Here is a 23,282-nt window from a genome sequence, read left to right on the forward strand (position 1 = left end):
ATCTCAATGTGCAGACTTAAGCAGTCTACACATTGAAACAGTAATAGAAATTTAGACATGTCTTTTGAAAGGAAATCTAGAAGTCTGTTTGTGAATGCTTTCTTTACCCCATGTGACTAAAAATCTCAAGACCTAGCAAACGTTTGTATAAAACACTCCACTGTAAAACCCTTTGGTACAAAAAATGCTTCTTTATCAGTCTGTTACTGGGTGGTCTCACAGAAATGGTAACTTTTCATTAATCACTGAATAATTTTATTTTTCACCATTAAGTTGGTAAAACAAAACACTAGAAGCTAATGCACCAGCAATGACATCTTGAACACTTTTCTGTATTTCCAGCATCTTCCTGTAGTTACTTTTCCCTACCAGCAGCTGGCCTTTGATGGAACTGTAAGATTTAGAAGTCAGTTTCAACAAAAATCACTGTTAATGCTCAGATAGGAGAAATGACATAATCTAAGCTAAAACAGATCTTTAAATATGAAAAAAATGTTGCTTTGTAAAACACTAACAAAAGCTATAAATGTGAACCTAATGCTAAAGAGCAAAAGAGAATATGTAGGTACAACTATAAGTGTGAACTGTTTCACGGTCTGTCCATGTCTATTTACTAAGGCAGAGAAAAGATTTCCATGAATTTCCCCTCTTCCTTCTCTTTACTTTTTATTAATTTTAATGGGGTGACATTGATAAATCAGGGTACATATGTTCAGAGAAAATACCTCCAGGTTATTTTGAAATTTGATTATGTTGCATACCCATCACCCAAAGTCAAATTGTCTTCCATCACCTACTAATCGGTGACCCACCTCTCACCATATCCCAACCCTGCCCCTGCCCTCGGAACCACCATACTTTTATCCATGTCTTTGAGTGTCATTTTTATGTCCCATCTATGTATGGAATCATATAGTTCTTAGTTTTCTCTGATATATTTCACTCAGTATAATGTTATCAAGGTCCATTCATGTTGTAAATGATGCGATGTCATCATTTCTTATGGCTGAGTAGTATTCCATAATATATATGTACCAAAGCTTTTTAATCCACTCATCCACTGATGTTGAGTGTCCACTGATGGACACTTCGGATGTTTCCAGATCTTTGCTATTGTGAACAATGCTGCCATAAACATGGATGTGCATTTCTCCTTTTGGAACAGTGCTATGGTGTTCTTAGGGTCTATTCTTAAAAATGGGATAGCTGGGTCAAAAGGCAGTTCGATTTTTAATTTTTTGAGGAATCTCCATACTGTTTTCCATAGTGGTGGCTGCACCAGTCTGCATTCCCACCAGCAGTGCAGGAGGGTTCCTTTTCTCCACATCCTCGCCAGCACTAATTTTGTATTGTTTCGTTGATGAGCACCATTCTGACTGGTGTGAGGTGATATCTCATTGTGGTTTTAATTTGCATTTCTCTAATGATTAGTGATGTTGAGCATTTTTCATATGCCTATTGGCCATCTGTATGTCCTCTTTGGAGAAGCTTCTATTTATTTCTTTCGCCCATTTTTTTTATTAGATTATCTTCCTGATGTTGAGTTTTACAAGTTTTTATAAATTTTGGTTATTAACCCCTTATCAGAAGTATTGTTGAATATGTTCTCCCATTGTGTAGTTTGTCTTTTTATTCTGCTTTTATTGTCTTTAGCTGTGCAAAAGCTTTTTAGTTTGACATAGTCTCATTTGTTTATCCTGTCTTTTATTTCACTTGCCCGTGGAGAGAAATCGGCAAATATATTGCTGCGAGAGATGTCAGAGAGCTTACTGCCTATGTTTTCTTCTAAGATGCTTATTGTTTCACAACTTACATTTAAGTCTTTTATCCATTTAGAGTTTATTTTTGTGAATGGTATAAGTTAGTGGTCTAGTTTCATTTTTTTGCAAGTAGCTTTCCAATTTTGCCAACACCATTTGTTGAAAGGCTGTCTTCTGGGTTTTAAAGAACATTTTATGAATTTGACTCCACAGGCAAGAGAAGTGAAGGCAAAAATTAATGAATGGGACTACATCAGACTAAGAAGTTTTTGCTCAGCAAGAGAAACTGATAACAAAATAAGCAGAAAGCCAACTAAATGAGAAATGATATTTTCAAACAACAGCTCAGATAAGGGCCTAATATCCAAAATATACAAAGAACTCATAAAACTCAACAACAAACAAACAAACAATCCAATAAAAAAAATGGGAAGAGGATATGAACAGACACTTCTCCCAGGAAGAAATACAAATGGCCAACAGATATATGAAAAGATGCTCATCTTCTTTAGCTATTAAAGAAATGCAAATCAAAACGGCAATGAGATACCAACTCACACCTGTTCGATTAGCTATTATTAGCAAGACAGGTAATAGCAAATGTTGGAGAGGCTGTGGAGAAAAAGGAACCCTCATACACTGTTGGTGGGAATGTAAAGTAGTACAACCATTATGGAAGAAAGTATGGTGGTTCCTCAAAAAACTGAAAATAGAACTACCTTATGACCCAGCAATCCCTCTACTGGGTATATACCCCAAAAACTCAGAAACATTGATACGTAAAGACACATGCAGCCCCATGTTTATTGCAGCATTGTTCACAGTGGCCAGGACATGGAAATAACCAAAAAGCCTGTCAATAGATGACTGGATAAAGAAGATGTGGCACATATACACTATGGAATACTACTCAGCCATAAGAAATGATGACATTGGAACATTTACAGCAAAATGGTGGGATCTTGATAACATGATACGAAGCGAAATAAGTAAATCAGAAAAAACCAGGAACTGCATTATTCCATACGTAGTTGGGACATAAAAGTGAAACTAAGAGACATTGATAAGAGTGTGGTGGTTACGGGGGGGAGGGGGGAATGGGAGAGGGAAAGGGGGAGGGGGAGGGGCACAAAGAAAACAAGATAGAAGGTGACAGAGGACAATCTGACTTTGAGTGATGGGTATGCAACATAATTGAATGACAAGATAACCTGGACTTGTTATCTTTGAATATACGTATCCTGATTTATTGATGTCACCCCATTAAAAAAATAAAATTATTAAAAAAAAAAGAAAGGCTGTCTTCACTCTAATGTATTCTCTTACCTCCTTTGTCAAATATCAGTTGTCCATAAAGGTGTGGGTTTATTTCTGGGTTCTCTGTTCTGCTTCATTGATCTATATGTAGGTTCTTATGCCAGTACCAAGCTGTTTTGAGTACAATGGCCTTGTAGCCTTCCTTAATATCAGGAAGTGTGATACCTCCCACTTTATTCTTCCTTTTCAAGATTCCTGAGGCTATTCGTGTTCTCTTTTGGTTCCATATAAATTTTTGGAATATGTGTTCTATATCTTTCAAGTATGTCATTGGTATTTTAATTGGTATTGCATTGAATTTATAAAATTCTTTGGGTAATGTAGACATTTTAATGATGTTTATTCTTCCTAACCATGAGCACGGTATATGCTTCCACTTGTTTGTATATTCCTTGATTTCTTTTATCAATGTTTTATAATTTTCTGAGTACAAGTCTTTAATCTCCTTGGTTATATTTACACCTAGGTACTTTATTTTTTTGGTTGCAACAGTGAAGGGGATTGTTTCCTTAATTTCTCTTTCTGACAGTTCATTGTTAATCTATAAAAATGCCTCTGATTTCTGAGTATTAATTTTATATCCTGCCACCTAGCTGAATTCATTTATCAGGTCCAATAGTTTTTTGGCTGAGACTTTAGGGTTTTGTATTTACAATATCATATCATCTGCAAATAATGATAGTTTTACTTCTTCTTTTCCAACTTGGATGCCTTTTATTTCTTCTTCTTGTCTGATTGCTGTAGCTAGGACTTCCAGGACTATAAGAATAAGAGTGGTGAAACAGGGCACGCTTACCCTGTTCCTGATCTTATGGGGCTTGCTTTTAATATTTTCCCATTGAGTATGATGTTGGCTGTGGGTCTGTAATAGATGGCCTTTATCATGTTGAGTTATGTTCCCTGTATTCCCACGTTGCTGAGAGTTTGGATCATGAATGAGTGCTGGATTTTATCAAATGCTTTTTCTGCATCTATTCAAATTATCATGTGGTTTTTCTCCTTCCTTTTGTTTATGTAATGAATCACATTGATTGATTTACAAATATTGCACCAGCCTTGCCTCCCAAGAATAAATCCCACTTGATCATGGTGTATGATTTTTTCATATATTGCAGCATCCGGTTTGCTAATATTTTGTTGAGAATTTTAGCATCTATATTCATCAGGGATATTGGCCTATAATTTTCTTTCTTTGTGTTGTCTTTGCCTGGTTTTGGAAAAAGGATTATGCTTGCCTCATAAAAGGAGCTTCAAAGTCTTCCATCCTCTTGAATTTTTTGAAATAGCTTGGGAAGGATAGGAGTTATTTCTTCTTTGAATATTTGGTTGAATTTACTTGTGAAGCCATCAGGCCCAGGACTTTTCTTTGTTGGGAGTTTTTTGATAACTGTTTCAATCTCATTTGTTGAAATCGGTCTCTTTAGGTTTTCTGATTCTTCTAGATAGATTTTTGGAAGATTGTATGTTTTAAGGAATTTGTCCATTTAAGATAGGTTGTCTCGTTTTTGGAATACAGTTCTTCATAGTATTTTCTTACAACATTTTGTATTTCTGTTGTGTTGGTTGTTATTTCTCCTCTCTCATTTCTAATTTTATATATTTATTTCAGTCCTTTCTCTGTTGTTTTTTTTTTGTTTGTTTGTTTTTTGTGAGTCTAGTTAAAGGTTCATCGATCTTGTTTTCCTTTTCAAAGAACCAGCTCCTGGTTTCATTGATGCTCTGTATTGTATCTTTAGGCTCTATGTCATTTATTTTAGCTCTGATCTTTATTATTTCCTTTCTCTACTATCCCTGGGCTTTACTTGTTGTTCTTTTTCTGATTTTTTTTAGATACAGGGTCAAACTGTTTATTTGAGCTTTTTCTAGCTTCTTAAGGTATGCCTGTAATGCTATGAACTTCCTTCTCAGGACTGCTTTTGCTGCGTTCCATAAATTTTGAGTTAATGTATGCTCATTATTATTAATTTCTAGGATTTTTTTATTTCTTCTTTGATCTCATTGTTTACCCATTTGTTATTTAATAACATACTATTTAGTTTCCAAGTGTTTGAGTATTTTTCAGTTTTTCTGTTATGGTAGATTTCTAGTTTCATGCCATTTTAATCAGAGAAAATACTTGATACGACTTCAATTTTCTTAAATTTGTTGAGACCTATTTTGTGCTCTAACATGTTGTCTATCTTAGAGAATGTACCATGAGCACTTGAAAAGAATGTATATTCTGCTACTTTAGGGTGAAAGGTTCTGAAGATATTTATTAAATTGAGTTGATCTAGTGTGTCCTTTAAGTCTGCTGTTTCTTTGTTAATTTTTTTCTTGAGGATCTATCTAGTGATGTTAGTGGGGTATTGAAATTTCCTACTATTAATGTATTGCTGTGGATCTCGCTCTTTATATCCATCAAAGTTTACTTTATATATTTAGGTGCTCCTATATTAGGTGCATAGATATTTTTAATGGTTATATCTTCCTGTTGGATTGCTCCCTTTTATCATTATGTAGTGTCCTTCTTTATCTCTTACTATATTCTTTGTTTTAAAGTCCATTTTGTCTGATATAATTATTGCTATACCAGCTTTTTTTTCATTTCCATTTGCATGAAATGTTTTTTTTCATCCTTTAACTTCAGTCTATGTACATCTTTTGTTTTAAGATGTGTCTCTTGTAGACAGCATATGTATGGGTCCTGTTTTCCTATCCATACAGCTACCCTATGTCTTTTGATTGGATCACTTAATCCATTTACATTTAAGGTTATTATTGATATGTAGTTGTTTATTTCCATTTTATTCTTTAAAGCTGTATTTCTCTTTTGCTATATTCTTTTCCCACTTTGATCTATTTACAACAGGCCCCTTAACATTTCCTGCAGCATTGGTTTGGTTGTAATAAATTCCTTGAGTTTTTTTTTTTTTTTTGATTGGGGAAGCTTTTTATTTCTCCCTTAATTTTAAATGATAGCCTTGCTGGATAAAGTAGTTTTGATTGTAGGTTCTTGTTCTGCATTACTTTGAATATTTCTTGCCATTCCCTTCTGGTTTCAAGTACTTCTGTTGAGAAATCTGATGTCATCCTTATGGGGGCTTCTTTTAGGTGATAGCCTTTTCTTTCTAGCAGCTTTTAATATTTTCTCTTTATCACTTAACTTTGGTGTTTAATTATGATGTGTCCTGGTGTAGATTTCTTTGAGTTTCTCTTTAATAGAGTTCTCTGTGCTTCTTGAGGTGAGACCTTTTCCTACCTCAATTTAGGGAAATTTTCATCTATGATTTGATTGAACAAAGTTTCTATCCCTTGTTCTTTTTCTTCTTCTTCAGGAACCCGTATGATCCGGATGTTATTTCTCTTCATGTTGTCATAGAGCTCCCTTAGACTTTCCTAAGACTTTTTGAGTCTCTTTTTTTTTTCTGCTCTGCTTCTGTGCCCTTGTTTATTTTGTCCTCTAACTCACTGTCAATCCTCATCTTCATCCATCCTGCTTTTAATTTCTTCCATTGTCTTCAATTCTGATATTGTATTTGTCATTTCTGACTGATTCTTTTTTATTATTTCAATTCCCTTTTTATATTTGCTATCTCTTTATTTAGGTGTTTGTAATGACCATCTATTGTTGTTCTAAGCTCTTTGAGCATCCTAAAAATCATTATTTTAAACTCTGCATCCAGTAGTTTGGTTATATCTGACTCATTCAGGTCCTTCTCTGGGGATTATCTTGATTCATTTGGGTTGCATTTCTCTGCCTGCTCATCTTGTCTGTGCATAAGAAGGATTTGGCCACTGGAGTCCAATGGGTGTTGCCTCTGTCTTCCCTCAGTGTGGTCTGTCTGCAGGCCCGCCACCCCCTCTGTTGTTGCCTTGGATTTTCCAGTATGGTTGTTGCCAGTGCGGGCCTGCTGCGGCTGTCACTGCAGTTTCTGCCTCTCCTCCACAAGAGGGGCTGTGTTCATGTGCTTGGTTCTACAAGTCTCAGCCAGTCTTGGCCTTTGTCCTGCCCCGTCGATGCGGTTGCCTTCCACGCACAGGCCACAAGCCTTGGCACCAAGGGCAGGGGTGAGCACCTTTGCTCAGCTGCAGGTCTCTGCCTGTTCCTGGGCTTCCACCCTGCCCCCACAGTCAGAGCCCCCTCTTGCGTCCAGCCGCAAGCATCAGCTCTGCCAGCCGGGTGGGGTTGCGGGTGCATGCTCAGCTGCGGATCTCCGCCTTTTCCTGGGCTTTCATCCCGCCCCCATAGGTAGAGCCGGCTGGTGCTTAGGGCTGAAAGCATTGGCTCCACAGGACAGGTGAGGCTGCGCACCCGCGTGCCCTTGCTCAGCAGCGGATCTCCGCTGGTTCCAGGCTTCCCCACTTCTCCTGCAGGCAGGGTTGTAGGCAGGCTCGCAGCCAGGCCAGACTGCTTTCGCACATCCCCTCTGCTTCTGCCTGGCTAGTCTGAGCTCACACTGGGCCTCAGGTGTGGCCAGTGTAGCTTCCATCCCCGACAGCAGAACCGTACTTTCACGTTCCACCGCTTCTTGCCCTCCAGCAAGCCTCTTGCCCTCAGCAGTGTGGGTGGGGGTGCTGCAGTTCAGACCCTAACACTCCCTACTGTAGTACTAAAATCTCACTCCTTCTAAGCAACTCTGCTCTGAGTGCCGCCGGAGAGCTTGTTTGGCTGGTGTCCTGCTTCCCTTTGCCAGTATTGCTGGTTCCAGGGGAAATATTTGCTTCAGATTTGGGGAGTGACTCAGCCCAGGGGTTAGGGTGGCTGTCCCTCAAAGTGTTTCTCCCTATGCCTCCTAGATTACACTCTCTTCCTGCAACTCCAGTCCTCTTCTCTCTCCCTGTCCCCCAGAGCCTCGGGTGGGTAGTTGTGAAAAAGTATTTCTGCGTGGTCCCTTTTAGAAGAATCCTGGGTCTGAGGAAACTGTCTCTTTCTCACAAAAAGTATCCTGGCTTGTTTTGCAGCTAAATATTGCTCATACGCCTCTTCTGGGCTCTGGAGATGCAGGTTGGGGCTTTGTTCCTGGAGCTCAGGTCCTTCCCCTTCGTGATAAACTCACTTCCTGCCACAGAAGTCTCTCCAGCTGCCATTGGCTCTGGGGTGTGGGGCAGCCCTCTCTGTGTTTCCACTTTTCCTACCAGTCTCAACATGGCTTTTTCAGTGTTCCTTGATTGAAGAGTCCACTTAGTTTAGTTCAAAGTTGGTTTTCCCAGATGATGGTTCTTAAAATTAAGTTGTAATCCACTTTGGTTCTGGGAGGTGGAAGTTAGTATATCCGCCTACTCCATTGCCATCTTGGATTTTTCTTCTCTTTTGATGATAGCTAAATTTTGTTGCTCTCATTGATCTGAGCAATTTATCCCAATTCTCATGATTTTTTAAATGGAATTTATTTTTTTATGAATCTAAGGATATGAATGAAAAGGATACAAAATTAGAACTTATTGGATCGCTATCAGTGAGCTAAATAATTACATATGTAATATCGTATTTGACTTACCATTTATATGGAGGTTAGGAAATGATATCAGATAGGATCAATTAGAGACTGTTTGAGATTATCTGAAGAATAAAAAGTTAAGTAAAAGTAGGTGATGCAATTAAAATTTGACTGGCTTCAAAATCTGTCTTCTTTCTAGTACATGAGTAACTTGTCCAAGAACAGGTTTGGGGATTCACCTTGGTGTCAGTATTAAGCTGCCATTGGGTGCTATGTTTAATTTCACAAATGGTCCATCTCCTGCAAAGAAGACTGGCATTGATGAGTTTCCACTCCTAGGGGAAAACACACATAGATAATACAAAAACAGAATTTGAAAAAATCACAAACCAAACTTTAGTTATTCAATGCTGTGGCCATTGAAAGAAATTATAAAATTCCATACAAAAAAAATGAATGTTTTAATATAAAACTTCAAGACGTTAAACTCATTACTAAATTATTTCAGTTTTGTCATTCGACAGCACTCATAAATATAGCATGTCCATTATTCAGTCATTTTGTTTATTGTCATTTCATTATAACATTCATGAGATGTCAAGAACTTAAATCTTGTTGATATCAATTAGCCCGCTACTTTCAACCTTTTCCATCTCATGGCATACATGAACTAATTACTAAAATTCTTCGGCACACCAAAAAATACATCTTTTGCAGATCTGACATAAAATGTATATTTTTGTTTCATTCATACTGGAAAGTTATTGTTGTGTCTGCTGTTGTCATTTTTTTTTATTTGACAAGCTAAGGGAAAAGAGGTCAGTGCCCCTGACTAAATGGGTACTGCGTGTTTTAAAAATTGCCATACACCAGTGCACTGTGGGGCACACTAGTTGAAAATCAATGAATTATCCTATACTTATATTGGTTTCATTAAACTTCATTTCACTTAAAGCTGCAGAACCTATCGACAATGTTAAGTGAGGAGTTACTGGCACATCCTGAATGGTAACTCATTAAAAAATATGGCTCAGAGATGTGGATTTAAGACACTTCCATTATCTCAAGCTGTCTTTATTCCATTCCTTGGCTATATCTTTTAAGACAGACCCTGTGGAATATGCACTAAATTCTCTGAAAATTAAAACAAAATCTGAACAAAATTAAATTGGAAAAATCATTCATAAATCAGTTATTTATCTTTTTTTTCCTTTTTTTTAGATTTTTTAATTTATTTTTTTGAGACAGGAAACAGAGAGAAAGAGATACAGAGAGAGAGAGAGAGAAGGGAGGAGGAGCAGAAAGCATCAACTCCCATATGTGCCTTAACCAGGTAGGTGAGCCTGGGGTTTTGAATCAGCGACCTCAGCGTTCCAGGTCAATGCTTTTACCCACTGCACCACCACAGGTCAGGCAGTTATTTATCTTTTTATTACATATTCACCACTGGCATTGCCCTATGATGAGATTGGCAGGTATATTTTTAACATAAGCTTATTCTACATTAAAGAAGACTAGATACAAAGCCTTAAGAATAAAGACAATAATAAATAAGAAATGTATTTTAAAAAATAAAGAATCTAGTAAATGCTAATTATTCTACCCTAGTATGCTCAAATACTATTCCATAGTGATGATTTCACTGTCAGGAAGAGAAAAATAGAAATTATGTATGCATATGAAACACACACACACACACACTTAATACCTTATATCCTGAGATTATCTTCTCTATATTTTGTCTCAAACTTTACATGAGAAAATAGTTCATAGTACAGATATGTTCTTTTGGATTATTTAGAATAATTAGATAAGAACTTCTTTTGAAAAAATGTATAACCACATAAATAATTACATTTTTGTTAGAAATACTGATATGAGCAATCTAGAAGTGGTGTATATAGGCTACCAGGTCCTATTACATTTCTTATTATCAGTGCTGATATTAGAATTGGGAATTTAACTTGAGACAGACTCCCTCCTGCATTTGAAATCCTGCCAAGTTGAAGGCTTTTCTTTTTTTTTTTTGGACTGAACACAATTTATTGTAGTTTTTAGTCAGAGTAAACAGAATACACATGGTCAAAAATGTTTAAATTATTTTATATTTTAAGAAATGATAGAGATAATAAAAGTATATTTAAAACATTCTTGGCCATTTTATGTTGTCACTATTTTTAAAAAACAATATTTTATAACAACTGGAAAATTAAATTTTGAGAGGGAAGACATTACAGTAAGGCAGTGGTTCTCAAAGTGTGTGCTAGGGTGCACTGGTACACCCTAGAAGATTTCCAGGTGAGCTCTATGGTATTCCAGAGAAATATGTTAGGGACCAAAAAACCAACAGGGTTTTTGGAGTTTAGATTTTGGGGGGACAGAGGTGTGAGGAATTGGCTGTAAACTGAAAGTCTGCCCAACCCCCCACCTCACTTGCCTGATTAGGTTGCAAAAGGCTGTTAAGCTGTGGTGCTGGATTGTTTACACTACCCCCATGATCGCCAGAAAGACTGGAGGCAAGTTTCTTCTGTCCTTTGGTCTAAAGTTAAGATGATATGTATGGTAGGGATTTTTTGCACTCAACCACAATTAAGAATAAAAAAAGAGGAATTCTTCAATGTATTGACGAGGAAATGAGAGTTTACCTTTCAAATACATGCTCAAACATTGAATAAAGTGCTAGGACACATCAGGCTCATATTTTGTATAAACACAAGAATGAAAAAACTTAACACATTCATGCTGGGACCTGCCGAATTTACTAAATCTTACTAAAAATGTATCTGTATATATAAAAAGATAACTTTTTTGTCATTTTTAAAATTTTTTTACCCCTCTTTTTTACGAATTCTAAAAAACATAACTCAAAAAATGCAACATAAACGTGTTTTTTAATGTCAGAATAAACTTAATTTTGTCATATTTATTTTGTTTAATTATCATAAAAGGACGCTTGGACTTTATATTTTTTCTTTAATATTTGACTTAATTATTATAACATATTTCTCAGAAATTTGTATATGATGCGCCTACAATTATTTGTAGAATTTTAAATGTGCCCTGACTTCAAAAAGTTTGAGAACCACTGGATTAAGGTCTGCAAAGATAAAACATTCAACTGAATTCCTGTCTCAGTTTTGTTTCCTTGTGAGAAATTAGTTGCTATGTTTTAGAGTGGCACTCTGTCAAGATTACCACTAGAATGGGCATATTTTAAGTCCAAAAACAGCTTCCAGCTCTGCAGAGTTAGATAACTCTACTACCTATTTGCATAGGTGCTTGCAATCAGTAGACAGTTTGGTATTACATAGAAAAACCCAGATAGCATTGCCTTTTTGATATGCTAATGCCTCTTGCCTATCTATTTCTAAAGCTTTACTGCCATTTTTATAGGCTTTGCATCCTCCAAGGGCTCCCTTGGCTTCAGGGAAACCTTATTCTATGTGGGGGAAAGAAAGCACATAGGTGCAGCTCACTATTATTATTTTTGAGGTTGTATACTGATTATAAAAATACAATATACTCCTAGCTGAATTCAAGGAAGAGAAGGAAGACTCTCCTAAGGCGTCTTGCACCACATTAAATCTTCTGCTTTTCTTCTCAGGCCCTGCATAGGCTTCTCTTTTTTGTCTCGCTCCTCAAACTGTGAGCTGTGATAAGAATTTCACCCTAAAGCAAGAGCTTAGGTAGGTATGTGTGAAGCTTATAGACACATTAGGGGGAAAAAGAATAACCAATGCTGAAGATGATGCAGCCAGACTCGGTAGCTCATTTCACACCCCAAAAAAGTTTAAGTAATGAATTGAGCCAGATGAGATTAGTCTGAAAATAATTATTTTTGAAGAAGAATGGATGTTCCCTTTCAGATTGGAGGGAAAGTAGAGGAATGACTTGGCAGGGAAGAAGGTAAGGAAGAATATTTGAATGGGCTGGGGATAAGCGAATTGAAAGGATTTAAGGAAAAGGATGGAAAAGCCTTTCCTTAGAAGAGTCAGGACATGGGTGTTGTTTCTTAAACACTCGACCAAGCTAGACACATTTCAACTACAATTGCTTATTCATTTGCCACATTTAGAGCAACACACCCAGCACTCACCCAATACTAGGATAGCTTTTCACAAACAGGTAAGTTTAATTAATTTTAAATTTTCACAGAAAAGGAAAGAATTGCCAACAGAAAAAATGACCATCTCTGAATCAATTTCCTCCTTTGTGCAAGCTACCTATTAAGAACAAGAGAGAAATTGATGGGTTAGTCTATAGCTGCTCTCTGCTACCTTACAGATATAATGGTATTAGGAAGGAAACAAACTCTCGGCATCTTCTACGAAAATATGGCTGAAAGAAATAATTCTTAGGGAAGGTCGTCTGAGACAGGATCCTTGGGCAACATTTGGACAACCTGGTCGTAGTACCTTGTCATATAGTCTTGATTCATTTTGTTGGGTGGGGCAGGCTCCCCCAAGGTAATCCACAAAAGGCATGTTTTTTTTTTTTTTGTTTGCTTGCTTTTTTTTTAGTGAGGGGAGGCAGAGACAGACTCCTGCATACGCCCTGATTGAGATCCTCCAGGCAAGCCTCCTAGGGTGTTCTGCCCATCTGGGGCCCTTGCTGTTGCAATGTGAGCCATTTTTTAGTGCCTGAGGTGGAGGCCATGGAGCCATCCTTAGTGCCCAGGGCAACTCACTCCAATTGAGCCATGGCTGCAGGAGGAGAGGAGAGAAAAAAAGAGAAGCGAGAGGGCGAGGGCTGGAGAAGCAGACGGGTGCTTCTCCTGTGTGTTCTGGCTGGGAATCTATCCCGGTACATCCGCACACCAGGCCAATGCTCTACCACTGAGCCAACCGGCCAGAGCAAGGCATATTTGTTATTTAGAACTAAAATCACATGAAAAGCAGCAAGAACAAGAAGAGCTCTCTGCCTCTCCTCTGTCCCCTTAAAAACAGAAAATAAATCTCCATAATAGGAGACTTCCTGCTTAAGGACTGAGAGACAACCACATTACAAGGGTTATAAAATCCAGAGTCCAAAGGCCTGTATAAACAAACCTAGTAATACCTTTACTGATTTATTACCCAAACCCAAACTTTATTTAGATTTTCACTAATGAATACCTCAACCTACTTAGACTCCTCTCTAATGAGCACTACCATAATGTCTTGTCATTTTCTCACAAATTTATTGTTCCTTTGTCTAAAAAGTATAGAAAGGTGCCTAGTTTTGCCACTTCTTTCTTTATGTATGGTTTGGGTTCAGGGCAGCTTTTAAAACCAGAGTCCCCTTTAAAACTAAAATTCCCCTCACTCAATTTCTCAGTCAGGCTCAATGTAGCACATCTTCCTACCCTTACTGTGAGGTTGTAGTTAATTGGCTTGCTATTCTCTCGTTTAATGATTTTCTGGCATTCACTTTGAAATATAACAAATAGTTTATTTTTGCAAAAGTCAGGGAAAGAGACCTAACAATTAGAAGAGTTTAAATCACAATAAGTGTTTATAAAAGCCTACCTACAGGTCCCACATTAGGCACTGTCTTCTGATAAGCAGTCTTCTAAGGGACTAATCCCTACCCCCACCTCCAGGGGCAGTGCAAACCAGTGGGAAGAGTGGGGACTGGCTTGCTTGAAACCTCATCCTGCCCCAGCTGGTCCGGGACCTTTGAACTAGCACAGGCCTCCTTTAGACAGCTGACCCGGGAGAGAAACAATTTGGAGAAGCTGTGGGGCCTCTCCAATCCACATATGAAAACATATGATTTTGTACCTATAGAGGCAGTGACGTCAGCCGCTTTTCCAAGACCCCTGCCTAAACTGTAGATACCTTTGTCCAACCCTCCTCGGGGCCAGCATGGCAGTTGCATCAATCTTGGCAAGCTTGCACCCAAGTGTTTTAAATAAACAATCCTTTTGGAACACACCAGCCTTGTGTTTTCAGTCCAGCTCTCCCCGGTGCCCACCCATAGACCTGGAAAGAGGTTTAGCCTGTCAGCTTACCCATATGGGACAAAGCAGTCCTGGAGTTCCCTCCATCAGACCCAGTCTGGGGATTGTCCGACCTGCCAGCTACCAAGAAAAGCTGAAAGGAGGCTACCCCTGCCCCAGTGGTCTGGCCACCTGCAGCTTTAACCTAATACTTTGAGTCTCATTTTATAATCTGAGCTTCATATTGTGATTCTCCTGTGTGCAACATATGAAGTTGTTTTTTCTCCTGTTAATCCACTCTGTATCATTTTAGTATTTTATAACAAGCCCAATCAAAAGAACTAAGGAAGGGTAGAGTGGGGGAATTCTCTCCTGCTCTCCAACAAATTATAACATTATTTTTCTCAGCTGTCATTAGTATTTATTGTTGAATAAGAGGCATATAACATACACCTCCACATTTACTGTGAAGATTTCTCAAAACAGATATTTTCAATGCATTACTTCTTTATAAAGACATTTGTCAAATATTTCCCTTAAAATTTAATGTCAGGAGAAATCTGTTTTCCTTATGAAACTGGTAGCATGTATCTTCTCTCAAAATTAAAGTTATGTGATTTTTTTTCTTTTTTTCTTTGTGTACTTTAAGATCTTTTGCTTCCTTTATTATCTGTTTCCTCCTGTTAATTTATTTGGATCTTTTCTTAAATGCTGTAAGCTTTTCTCAGAATGTGTGGAGGCATTTGGCGGTTTATATAGGGCTCACAAAAATTAGGGGATATTTCAAAATGAATATGAAGCTATAAAATATCCCCTAATTTTTTTTATATTATTTAAAAATATGGTTAACATTTTTAAAAATTAATTTTAATGGGGTGACATTGATAAATCAGGGTACATATGTTCAGAGAAAACATCTCAAGGTTACTTTGACATTTCATTATGCTAAATTCCCATCACCCAAAGTCCAATTATCTTCTGTCACCTTTTAACTGGTTTTCTTTGTGCCCCTCGCCTCCCAAACACCTCCCTCTCCTCCTCCCACCCCATAACCCCCACACTTTTGTCCATGTCTCTGAGTCTCATTTTTATGTCCCACCTATGTATTGAATCATACAGTTCTTAGTTTTTTCTGATTTACTTATTTCGCTCAGTATAATGTTATCAAGGTCCATCCATGTTGTTGTAGAGGATCCGATGTCATCATTTCTTATGGCTGAGTAGTATTCCATAGTATACCTACCTGTACAAAAGCTTTTTAATCCACTCGTCCTCTGACGGACACTTGGGCTGTTTTCAGATCTTCACTATTGTGAACAATGCTGCCATAAACATGGGGGTGCATTTCTTCTTTTGAAACAGTGCTATGGCATTCTTGGGGTATATTCCTAAAAGTGGGATAGCTGGGTCAAAAGGCAGTTCGAGTTTTAATTTTTTGAGGAATCTCCATACTGTTTTCCACAGTGGTGGCTGCACCAGTCTGCATTCCCACCAGCAGTGCAGGAGGGTTCCCTTTTGTCCACATCCTCGCCAGCACTTATTATGTGTTGTTTTGTTAAAGAGCACCATTGTGACTGGTATAAGGTGATATCTCATGATGGTTTTAATTTGCATTTCTCTAATGATTAGTGATGTTGAGCATTTTTTTCATATGCCTATTGGCCATCATTGTGTCCTCTTTGAGGAAGTGTCTATTCATTTCTTTTGCCCATTTTTTGATTGGATTGTTTGTCTTCCTGGTATTGAGTTTTACAAGTTCTTTATAAATTTTGGTTATTAACCCCTTATCAGAGGTATTGTCAAATATGTTCTCCCATTGGTAGTCTGCCTTTTCATACTGTTCTTATTGTCTTTAGCTGTGCAAAAGCTTTTTAGTTTGATATAGTCCCATTTGTTTATCCTGTCTTTTATTTCACTTGCCCGTGGAGATAAATCAGCAAATATATTGCTGCGAGAGATGTCAGAGAGCTTACTGCTGATGTTTTCTTCTAAGATACTTATGGTTTTATGGTTTATATTTAAGTCTTTTATCCATTTAGAGTTTATTTTTGTGAATGGTATAAGTTGGTGGTCTAGTTTTACTTTTTGCATGTAGCTATCCAATTTTCCCAACAACATTTGTTAAAGAGGCTGTCTTTACTCCATTGTATGCTCTTACCTCCATTGTCAAATATCAGTTGTCCATAAAAGTGTGGATTTATTTCTGGGTTCTCTGTTCTATTCCATTGATCTATATGCCTGTTCTTATGCCAGTACCAGGCTATTTTGAGTACAATGGCCTTGTAATATAGCTTGATATCCAGAAGTGTGATACCTCCCACTTTATTCTTCCTTTTCAAGATTGCTGAGGCTATTCGTGTTCTCTTTTGGTTCCATATAAATTTTTGGAATATGTGTTCTATATCTTTGAAGTAAGTCATTGGTATTTTAATTAGTATTGCATTGAATTTATAAATTGCTTTGGGTAATATAGGCATTTTAATGTTTATTCTTCCTAACCATGAGCATGGTATATGCTTCCACTTGTTTGTATCTTCCCTGATCTCTTTTATCAATGTTTTATAATTTTCCAAGTATAAGTCTTTAATCTCCCTGGTTAAATTTATTCCTAGGTACTGATTTTTTTTTTTGTTTCAATGGTGAAGGGGATTGCTTCCTTAATTTCTCTTTCTGAAAATTTATTGTTAGTGTATAAAAATGCCTCTTATTTCTGAGTATTAATTTTATATCCTGCCACCTTGCTGAATTCATTTATCAGGTCCAGTAGTTTTTTGACTGAATCTTTAGGGTTTTCTATGTACAATATCATATCATATGCAAATAATGGTAATTTTACTTCTTCTTTTCTAATTTGGATGCTTTTTATTTCTTTTTCTTGTCTAATTGCTATGGCTAGGACTTCCAGAACTATGTTGAATAAAATGGTGAAGGCAGCACCCCTGCCTTGTTCTTGATCTTAAGCAGATTGCTTTTAATTTTTGCCCATTGAGTATAATGTTGGCTGTGGGTTTGTCATAGATGGCTTTTATCATGTTGAGATTTGTTCCCTATATTCCTACTTTGCTGAGAATTTTGATCATAAATGGGTGCTGGATTTTATCAAATGTATTTTTCGCATCTATTGAAATTATCATGTTGTTTGCCTCCTTCCTTTTGTTTATGTGATGAATCACATTGATTGATTTGCAAATATTGCACCAGCCTTGCCTCCCAAGAATAAATCCCACTTGATCATGGTGTATGATTTTTTTTTATATATTGCTGGATCTGGTTTGCTAATATATATTTTGTTGAGAATTTTAGTATCTAAATTTTTCAGGGATATTGGCCTATAATTTTCTGTCTTTGTATTGTCTTTGCCTCATTTTTGATCAGAATTATGCTCGCCTCATAAAAGGAGCTTAGAAGTCTTCCTTCCTCATGAATTTTTTGAAATAGCTTGAGAAGTATAGAAGTTAGTTCTTCTTTGAATATTTAATAGACTTCACTTGTGAAGCCATCAGATCCAGGACTTTTCTTTTTCAGAGTTTATTGATAACTGTTTCGATCATATTGGTCTGATTAGGTTTTCTGATTTTTCCAGATTAATTTTTGGAAGATTATATGTTTTAATAAATTTGTCCATTTCATCAAGGTTGTCTAGTTCTTCATAGTATTTTCTTATAATATTTTGTATTTCTTTTTTTTTTTTTTTTTTGTATTTTTCTGAAGCTGGAAAAAGGGAGAGACAGTCAGACAGACTCCTGCATGTGCCCGACCGGGATCCACCTGGCACGCCCACCAGGGGTGCTCTGCCCACCAGGGGGTGATGCTCTGCCCCTCCAGGGCGTCGCTCTGCCACGACCAGAGCCACTCCAGCGCCTGGGGCAGAGGCCAAGGAGCCATCCCCAGTGCCTGGGCCATCTTTGCTCCAATGGAGCCTTGGCTGCGGGAGGGGAAGAGAGAGACAGAGAGGAAGGAGGGGCGGGGGTGGAGAAGCAAATGGGTGCTTCTCCTATGTGCCCTGGCCGGGAATCGAACCCGGGTCCCCCGCATGCCAGGCCGATGCTCTACCACTGAGCCAACCAGCCAGGGCCTAATATTTTGTATTTCTGTTGTGTCAGTTGTTATTTCTCCACCTTCATTTAGATCAACAAGAATACAGTAGGGGATTTCAATACCCCACTAACATCACTAGATAAATCCTCAAGAAAGAAAATTATCAAAGAAACTGCAGACTTAAAGGACACACTATATCAATTTGATTTAATAGATATCTTTAGAACCTTTCACCCTAAAGCAGCAGAATATACATTCTTTTCAAGTGCTTTGGTATATTCTCTAGGATAAACCACATGTTAAGGCACAAAAGCAGTCTCAACAAATTTAAGAAGATTGAAATCATATTGAGCACTTTCTCTGATCACAAAGACATGAAACTAGAAATCAACCACAACAGAAAAACTGAAAAATACTCAAACATTTGGAAACTAAATAGCATGTTATTAAATAATGAATGGGTTAACAATGAAATCAAAGAAGAAATAAAAAAATTCCTAGAAACGAATGATAATGAGTATACATCAACTCAAAATTTATGGGACACAGCAAAAGCAGTCCTGAGAGGGAAGTTCATAGCATTATAGGCCTACCTTAAGAAGCTAGAAAAAACTCAAATAAACAACTTGAGCCTGCCTCTAAAAGAACTGGTAAAAGAATAGCAAGTAAAGCCCAGAGGTAGTAGAAGGAAGGAAATAATAAAGATCAGAGCAGAAATAAATGACACAGAGGCTAAAGAAACAATACAGAGGAACAATGAAACCAGGAGCTGGTTCTTTGAAAAGGTAAACAAGATCAATGAACCTTTAACCAGACTCACCAAGAAAAAAAGAGAGAGGACTTAAATAAATAAAAGTTATGTGACTTTTAATGTTTTTCTTTTTGAGTGGGTTTTCAGAAATCTCAGATACAAATATTAGTAATTATTCCAACTCTGAATGTTTTATTAACTTCCTTTTTAAATTTGTACCTTATTTTTGTCTAGTAGTTTGTTAATATTACTACATATACTTTTGAATAGGCAAGGTTACGAAGAAGAAGAAGAAGAAGAAGAAGAAGAAGAAGAAGAAGAAGAAGAAGAAGAAGAAGAAGAAGAAGAAAGAGAAGAAAAGGAAATGAAGGAAAATAAGAAAATGAGGAAGTGGGCAAAAATAAAGAAAGGAGAAAGAAGAAAATAATAAAGAAAAAGAGGAAGAGGCTATATTATTTGATTAGGTTTTTATCAATTTTACTCTAAATTGCCCCTTGTCTAATAGAATATATAACATATTTGCAGGTTGAGCAGTTGGAATTAATTTTAGAAATGGATATAGAATTAACAAGAAAACTTGTTATTCATTTCATGGAGTGAGAGTTTTCTCCTGTCCTTACCTGTTTCAATTTTAGAATACGAAAGCTACCCCCTCCCCACCTGGCAAGATCTAAGGGAATAGTCATGAATACTAGCTTGGAGAAAACAATTTTTGTTTTTATGAAATAGACTTTGAGTAAATAAAATGTTTTTGAGTAAAAAAAATCTGTAATAGACTTTTTCTTTTTTGACAGATACATAGGGAGAATCAGAGAGAGGGACAGATAGGGAGAGAGATAAGAAGCATCAATTTTTCATTACGGCACTTCAGTTGTTCATTGATTGCTTTCTCATATGTGCCTTGACCATGGGACTACAGCAGACCAAGTGACCCCTTGCTCAAGGCAGCGACATTTGTTCTAAGCTGGTGAGCTTTGCTCAAACCACATAAACCCATGCTTAGGCTGGCAACCTCGGGGTCTCAACCCTGGTCTGACGCTTTATCCACTGCACCACTGCCTGGGCAGGCTGTAATAGACTTTTATAGACTAAATTGCTTTATATTGCAGATGATTTATTGGTAGGCTATTCACAATTATACCAAAATAGAAAAAAAGATTTTTCTTACCCATTATGTATATACAGTTATATATATTCTCAGTAATTCCTTGCCACACAAATCCTTCTGAGGTTCCAAAATACCCATAGAGTATAAGTCAAAATAAGAGTTCAAGACAATGAGAATTGTACTAATTTAGATGTTGTGGACAAGTCCTATGTGTTCTACCAAAACAAGCATGCAAAGTTTCGTGGATTCCTTTGCTCTATAAGAATCACCTGGGGTTCTGTAAAGACTCAAACCTCTGGGCCTCACACCAGCCAAGATCTGAGGCTGAGGTCAATGGAGCCCTTAGTTGTTTGAATAAAATGTAAGAGCTTATAGCTGGATGAGAAATCATTACATCTTTATTTTTAATAACCTCTAATTAGTTTTTCCTTCTGATACAAATGTAGGTGACTAACAACAATATTATTGGCAGCACCTATAATTTTATCACTGAAACAAATTATAGATATCTTCATATTATATTGCAGTTGTTATACCTATCTAAAAATATCATTTATGCATACCTTCAATCTTACAGTAATCATGATAATAACAAGTATATCTTATTTAATCCCTTAAATATATATTACCATAGCCTTGGCTGCTGGGCTAAGTGGTGGCCCCACATGTGGAAGTCCCAGGTTCTATTCTTGGCCAGGGCACACAGGAGAAGCACCCATCTGCTTCTCTACCCTTCTCTCTCTCCTTTCTCTGTATCTCTTTCTTCCTCTCCGACAGCCAAGGCTCCACTGGAGCAAAAGTTGGCCCAGGTGCTGAGGATGGCTCCATGGTCTTTGCCTCAGGTACTAGAATGGCTCTGGTTGCAACGGAGCAATGCCCCAGATGGGCAGAACATCGCCCCCTGATGGGCATGCCAGGTGGATCCCAGTAGGGCACATGTAGGAGTCTATGTCTCTGCCTCCCCGCTTTTCAATTCAGGGGGAAAAATTATATATATATATATATATATATATATATATATATATATATATATATATATATATATAAAACCATATCATATTTACACTATTTTGATATTTATTTTTCAATGTGATTAGTTTCCTTTGTAATTATGTATATTTTATCTTATACATTTAAATATATGAACATAAGAAGAGGTAGATATGTCTCACCAGACTACTAAGAGTGTCCATGACACACACAAAGGAAGGTTAAAGACAAGGATGCTCACCCTAGATCACGGTTCTCAAAATTTAGTTTGCATCAGAATCACTTGAAAGGTTAATTCAAACAGAGATTTCTGGCCCTACTCTAACTTCCTGATGAGTAAGTCTAAGGTAGAGTTTTAGAATTTGCATTTTTTACATGCATCTCAAGTGTTGCACATGTTGTTTGTTTGGACCTAAAATCACTTTAAGAGCCATTGACCTAGGCCATCCTGAGTCTGCTGTCGGGACCAAAACTAAGAGATCCTAATGTATAACCAGGCTCGGGAGCTGCTGACATAGCTTTTGCATTACAAATTAGTGGCATATTTGCTTTCACACTCTTGCCTGTAGCAGACATAATTAACTAACCACTGTCCTTTTTCCAATCCTGTTAGAAAATAAACCTATAAAATATTAATCTTAGAAAGTTATAAAATTACTGTGCTTTGCTATTAAATATTTTCTTCTTACTTATTTTGAATTAAGGTATTGCTATTTTTAAATAGAAAAAATGTCAAACTTATAATCTGTACTTGAGGCAAATAGTGAACTTTTAGTTTGGTTAATTAAACCAAGTAAAATAATATTTCCCACCATCTTGCCGTCAGTCCCCCCACCACCTTCTATCCCACACTAGGAACATAGTAACATAGTAAAAATTTTTTTAAAATTTAGTGCTGAACTTGCAAATGAAAAATAACAGAAAATATAATATAATGATTTCTGTGTAAAGTTAACAAAATAAAAATCACTTATATTTGAGGTAGTATTTATATATTTTCCCTACTATTTCCCATCTTTGTTGTTTTGTGTTGATTTTTTCCACATAGCTGAAAAATTGGAGTCAATGGTAAGAACAAAAACACTTACTCCTCCACCAACTTCTTACACTAATAGGAAACCAGAGTCTGTTTTCAGCTTCAAGGACCTAGTGCTACATTGTAGTTACAAATTTGCTGTTTTTACATAGAAAATTAAATCATTATATTCCAATTATTTGGAAGACTTTAAAATTTTTTTTTTTACCCCACACCCTAACATTTTCAAAACACTTCTAAAATGGAAGAACATGAAATAATTCCATTTCTTACATTGGGTTTGAGAATGAGAAACTCCTTTAATGTTTCTGATATTTGAATTAAAGGTATTGTTGGTCAAATGAGTTTGTAAAATTTGTATTTTTTGAGTTTGCTAACTTTTATTGTTAAAAATGGCATTGCCCATGTGAATAGTGCTGCCCAGGTGAAACTGCTAATTACCTTCCTGCTCGGAAAGGGCCATTGTCATGCTAATGTTGGCTGGAGGTGCAGTTTTTGTGCCAAAAAGTTTTAAAAGTAGAAGGAGGGGAAGAGGAAGGAAGCCATTTTTGGAGAGTGAGAGCAGAGAGAAGGAAGTGTGCTGAGGAAGAAGAAGCCAAGATGGCAGGAAAAGAGAAAGCAGCCAGTTTGGTCAGAGACTAGGAAACCATTTTTGCAGGATGAGAGCAAAAAGGAGGGAGAAGATGTGCAGATGGGGAACCAGAGGTGACTAAGACTCACGGGGGCTTTTGATTCTAGGAAAACCCAGGTGTGTCAGTGGCTTTCAGAGCCCTGAATGGAAAGGGAAGTGTTTTCCCTCTGTGTGTTTCTCGCCAACCGACTGTGAGGCTAGAATAAAGAAATGGCCCACCATTTTTTGGCTCCACTGTTTCTTTACTCTCTGCCCGAATCTAATGTGAAGTTGAACCTGCATGTGAATGGCCATGATGGTGGTGGCCCCTG

At 37.1% G+C, this 23,282-nt stretch overlaps 1 protein-coding gene across 5 annotated transcripts in view; it reads right to left on the reverse strand.

The window, feature by feature from the left end:
* Window positions 1-23,282, reverse strand: part of TMPRSS15 (transmembrane serine protease 15) — a 161,681-nt gene that overhangs the window by 35,328 nt on the left and 103,071 nt on the right. For 4 of the 5 annotated variants that reach the window (XM_066254928.1, XM_066254927.1, XM_066254925.1 and 1 more), the window contains one exon: window positions 8,737-8,832. The exons of the other annotated variant lie outside the window; for it this stretch is intronic. In XM_066254928.1, the coding sequence (XP_066111025.1) occupies window positions 8,737-8,832 (96 nt within the window). The remainder of the gene's footprint in view (window positions 1-8,736; window positions 8,833-23,282) is intronic. 5 annotated transcript variants of the gene reach the window in all.

The sequence above is a fragment of the Saccopteryx bilineata genome, chromosome 2 (genome assembly GCF_036850765.1).
Source record: "Saccopteryx bilineata isolate mSacBil1 chromosome 2, mSacBil1_pri_phased_curated, whole genome shotgun sequence".
In the NCBI taxonomy this organism is placed as follows: Eukaryota; Metazoa; Chordata; class Mammalia; order Chiroptera; family Emballonuridae; genus Saccopteryx; species Saccopteryx bilineata.